The sequence below is a fragment of the Babylonia areolata genome, chromosome 1 (genome assembly GCF_041734735.1).
Source record: "Babylonia areolata isolate BAREFJ2019XMU chromosome 1, ASM4173473v1, whole genome shotgun sequence".
NCBI lineage: Eukaryota > Metazoa > Mollusca > Gastropoda > Neogastropoda > Buccinidae > Babylonia > Babylonia areolata.
The window spans coordinates 33,244,607-33,249,606 of record NC_134876.1 but is presented as its reverse complement, the minus strand read 5'-3'; the positions used below and the strand labels follow the sequence as shown (position 1 = coordinate 33,249,606).

The 5,000-nt window shown below is 47.6% G+C and overlaps 1 protein-coding gene across 6 annotated transcripts in view; it reads right to left on the bottom strand.

Moving 5' to 3' along the window:
* The window catches only part of LOC143282031 (uncharacterized), a 101,595-nt gene that overhangs the window by 91,114 nt on the left and 5,481 nt on the right, over positions 1 to 5,000 (bottom strand). The window contains exon 1 of one of the 6 annotated variants that reach the window (XM_076587468.1): positions 2,746 to 2,888. The exons of the other annotated variants lie outside the window; for them this stretch is intronic. Coding sequence (XP_076443583.1) covers positions 2,746 to 2,850 — 105 coding nt within the window. The 5' untranslated portion in view covers positions 2,851 to 2,888. Of the gene's footprint in view, positions 1 to 2,745; positions 2,889 to 5,000 lie in introns of those variants that run through there. 6 annotated transcript variants of the gene reach the window in all.

Genomic DNA, 5,000 nt, shown 5'->3' with positions numbered 1-5,000 from the left:
AAGCAGAAGAAAAAAAAGGGAGGGTGAAAACGAGAGTGGGAATGAGACCATTGCTGAGGTTTCGTCGAGTGTCAAGTTGACTTCACGCTTGGGACTGGTTTATTAATCCCACGGTCAGGTCATGGTCGTGTGTGTGTGTGTGTGTGTGTGTGTGTGTGTGTGTGTGTGTGTGTGTGTGTGTCTTAGTATCTGTGTCTGTCTGTGCCTGTGTCTGTGTCTGTGTGCCGGTGTGAGTCTGTGTTTGTCTGTGTATGTTTCTCTGTGCGTGCATGCGTATGTGCGTATATTAATTTGTGCGTACTGATGTGTGTGCACGCGCGCGTATATATATGTGTGTGTGAGTGTAGTGTGTGTGTGTGTATGTGTTTGTGTGTGTGGGTGTGTGTGTGCGCGTGTGTGTATGTGAGACAGAGAGAGTGACAGAGACAGAGAGAGACACACAGAGAGACATAGAGAGAGACACAGAGAGACACAGAGAGACAAAGAGACAGAGAGAGAGAGAGAATGGTAGATGGAGTGTGTGTGTGTGTGTGTGTGTGTGTGTGTGTGTGTGTGTGTGTGTGTGTGCACGAGAGGTTGGGCACCGTGCAATAATCACATCGTCTTTTCCTGCAGTGGTTTTGTTTTCCTGGAGGGGCGGGGCGGGGTGTGGGAAAGGGGGCTGGTCACCAGACACTCGGAGCTCGGCTTTTCCCAGTCTGTCTGTGACTGAGGGGCGAGGTGGACGTGCCGGGGGTCAGGGGCGGGAGGGTGGAGGGGAGGAGGATTGGTGTGTGTGTGTGGGGGGGGGGGGGGGGGAGTCGCATACGGTCTTTGTGGACAATTCGTGTTACGTAAATGCGCGCGCGCGCATGTGTGTGTGTGTGTATGTGGAAGTTGAAAGTTTCCACAAAATAAAAACATACAGTATGGGACATACAATACGGGCCTTTTCTTTTCATTTGACCCCATCATGTGAAGCAAACAGGGAACACCAATACACACACACACACACACACACACACACACACACACACACACAGAGTAACAGGATTGGAGGGATGGGAGGTCGGGGGGTTGTGTGTGTGTGTGGGGGGGGGGGGGGGCGGTGTCGTTGTGTTGGAAAAGTGGGGTGGAAAGCATAGTGGCGTACATGAGTCAGTCGCCTGTGAGCCAGTTCTTTTCTTCTTCTTCTTCTTTTTTTTAATCTATGTATCTTTTTTTAAGTGAATCGAGGCGTGTCGCCAATGAAGGGAGACTGGAAACATTTTGATGGAGTCAGATAAGACTGGAGCGAATAAAATGAAGAACTTCTAGACCGTGAAAATTAAACTGTTTGACTGATAAAGTGGAGTATACGGGGTGGGGTGTGTGTGTGTGTGTGTGTGTGTGTGTGTGTGTGTGTGTGTGTGTGAGGGGGGCGGGAGGACTCTCTCCTGAAAATTAAATATTTGATGAAGTGGAGTATATGGGGTGGCGGTGGACTCTCTCTCTGTCTGTCTGTCTGTCTGTCTGTCTTGTAAAGACATATTTTTGTAGTCACTTCCCCAGATCAATGTGTGTTCGAATGTTCATGTTCAACATCAAGACATCACATCGGGTCAGGACTGGATCAAACAGAGGGTGCGCACAATGTGTGTGTGTGTGTGTGTGTGTGTGTGTGTGTGTGTGTGTGTGCGCGCGCGCGCGCCGGTGTGTGTGTGTGTGTGTGTGTGTGTGTGTGTGTGTGCGCCGGTGTGTGTGTGTGTGTGTGTGTGTGTGTGTGTGTGTGCTGATGTGTGTGTGTGTGTGTGTGTGTGTGTGTGTGCTGGTGTGTGTGTGTGTGTGTGTGTGTGTGTGTGTGTGTGTGCTGGTGTGTGTGTGTGTGTGTGTGTGTGTGTGTGTGCTGGTGTGTGTGTGTGTGTGTGTGTGTGTGTGTGTGTACGTGTGCGAACATGTGAAAGAAAGAGGTAGGTGGATGGATGGGAACACAGAGAGAGACAGAAAGAAGGACAGACATTCAGACAAACAAAAAGACTGGTTACGCTTTAAAACAACAAGCTGCTACTTAATCTCGTGGATCCCTTATTTCAAACAGTCCTCACTGACTGAGCACACCCCATGGAACCTTGATTATGCGATTATAGTATATTCGGATATATATATATATACATAGATACATGTCGGAGTTACTTTTGATTCCATCAATCCAAACCTTAACCGAAACAGGTGAGTTTCCCGGCTATAAATTCAATCACTGTGCTGTTGCCTTCAGCCGGCCGAAGATAAAAGGGGCCATTTCAGGACTGACTTAGAGATTCCTACAGGTTATGATGACTCGGACAGACTGGTAAACTTCTTCTTCTTCTTCTTCTGCGTTCGTGGGCTGCAACTCCCACGTTCACTCGTATGTACACGAGTGGGCATTTACGTGTATGACCGTTTTTACCCCGCCATGTAGGCAGCCATACTCCGTTTTCGGGGTTGTGCATGCTGGGTATGTTCTTGTTTCCATAACCCACCGAACTCTGACATGGATTACAGGATCTTTAATATGCGTGTTTGATCTTCTGCTTACGTATACACACGAAGGGGGTTCAGGCACAAGCAGGTCTGCACATAATTATGTTGACCTGGGAGATCGGAAAAACCTCCACCCATTACCCATCAGGCGCCGTTACCGAGACTCGAACCCAGGACCCTCAGATTGAAAGTCCAACGCTTTAACCACTCGGCTACTGCGCCCGTCAGACTCGTGAACAAAGACGCCGGACATCATGAGCTTACCTTCTTCATCCTTCTGTCCAGACTCCTGGTCAGAATCTCGGCGGGCGTCAGGCTCGTCTGCCGGACTTCACCTTGAAGGACCGCTGGGTCGTCTGCTGCCGGCATCTTTTCTTAGAAAAGAAGATGAACAGTGAACACCAACACACCAACACACACAGGATCAGCGTCGTCCACACAGCCGATACACTCCACGACTCACTGAATGGTCGGTATGTCTATAGCGTACAGTGTTCAATACCTCCTGCACGTCAGAAATTAAACTGCACGTTCAGTGTTTGCGTAAGAAATTCCTTCAGCTCTCTTCCTTGATAAGAACGATCTCCTTTGAATAACTTTTCGTTCACTGAAACAGTAAGGATTACTTTCTCCCGGGCCGTGAGGAAACACAAAACAAGGAAGTGAAGATTTGTGTACAGTACTTGCGTTTGGTTTTAAAACTATCATATCAGGTAGCAAAGAAAACTGTTGAAAACAGTCGGTTTCCCGGTTCAAGCACTGGAGCACAACTGATGCCGAGAAGCGAAAATCAGTGTATGTACGAATGTGTGTGCGTGTTTTATTTTGTTAAACTGTGCGTGTTTTTAACTGTCATATCATACTGCATTGAAAACAGAAGTTCTATGCTAACTGTCCTGCTTTTAGCTCGAACCAGGAAAAGTGACTGACCAGGAAGACACTGGCCACAACAGAAACCCGTGATTAATGTGACGAAGGCCGGCTACCGCTGCTTTCTGTAAGGACACGGGGAAAGTTGTGCGGCTGTCGCTTTCTGCAGATCAATACCACACACCTTGGGTGAGAAAATGGCAACCTGTTTATCGATCCCAACAGCAAAACCAATCATCGACCTGCTTATCGATCATAACGACATTGACAGCAACAAAATAATCAACTATATCGATCACAGCAGAGCCATTTATCAGACCTGTTCATCGATCATGACAAAACCGACCAGCCGCCGTGAAGCAAGTCCCTATAATCATTGCACACAATCTACCAGCTGTTATCGATGAAGGCCATAATCAGTGGTGCGTCGAAAGCCCAATTTCCCGCTTTCTACTAGTCCAGCCATTCACAAAATCAATATCCAAACTCTGTTGCGCGATCGATTAGACATGAATACAGCGCCACTTCATTAATTAGAAGCTGTTCCGTTAATGAATCACGTTCGGAACGTAAAATAACGTAACGTAACGTACTGTAACGTGACGAGCAACCGCAATCATGTGACAGAGCACAGACGATTGGTGATGAGAGACTTCTGCTTGACGAGTTAGTGACTGAAGTCTGTACTTAATGGCCCGGACTGACTGACTGACTGAACTGACTGACTCAACACGCAAGCTTGAAGGAACTCAGAAAAGAAAAAAAAAAAACACACCACCACCCATATATCCCCTGGTTCACGCATAACTCACTGGACTCCGGGCGTCGCGACTTCTCTCATTTCCTTCTCACTCTCACACAGCGGAAAGAGACAGCCCACTGCAGTTTGCAATCAGCTGTAGCGTGCAGCTCCCAGTAGGGAGCAGAAATAAATGAATATTTCAACGAACAACGGCTTCTGTGGATGTCCTCTCTTTTTTTTTTTTTCCTTCTTCCTTTACTTCGCGGGCCACTCCTCTTGTTACGTCACAGACTGATTGTGTGTGTGTGTGTGTGTGTGTGTGTGTGTGTGTGTGTGTGTGTGTGTGTGTGTCTGTCTGTCTGTCTGTTGTGTCTGTTGTGTTGTGTATTTCTCTCTCCGTGTGTGTGTGTGTGTGTGTGTGTGTGTGTGTGTGTCTGTGTGTCTGTGTTGTGTCTGTTGTGTTGTGTTTTTCTCTCTCCGTGTGTGTGTGTGTGTGTGTGTGTGTGTGTGTGTGTGTGTGTGTGTGTGTGTGTGTGTGTGTGTGTGTGTGTGTGTGTGTGTGTGTCAGTGTGGGTGTGTATGTGTGCGTGCATGTTCGTAAGTGTGGGTGCGTGGGTGGATAAGTGGAAAGGGAGAGAGAGGTGGAGAATGAGAGAGACAGAGCGAGAGAGAGACAGAGAGACAGAGACAGACAGAAAGAGAGAACGTATTTGTGTGTGGAACAAACTCGCTGACCTGTCCAAGCCCACCAGCATTTCCTTGTTTTCGTCATTAAAATGAAGATTGATAGCTGATTCAACACGAGCGACTTCTCTGTGTGTATATTCAAGGGTCTGAAGAAGTGTGTCATCTGTCGTGACAGTTTGTTTCTAAGAACTTGATTTCTGCTTTAGTATGTGGGTGGTCA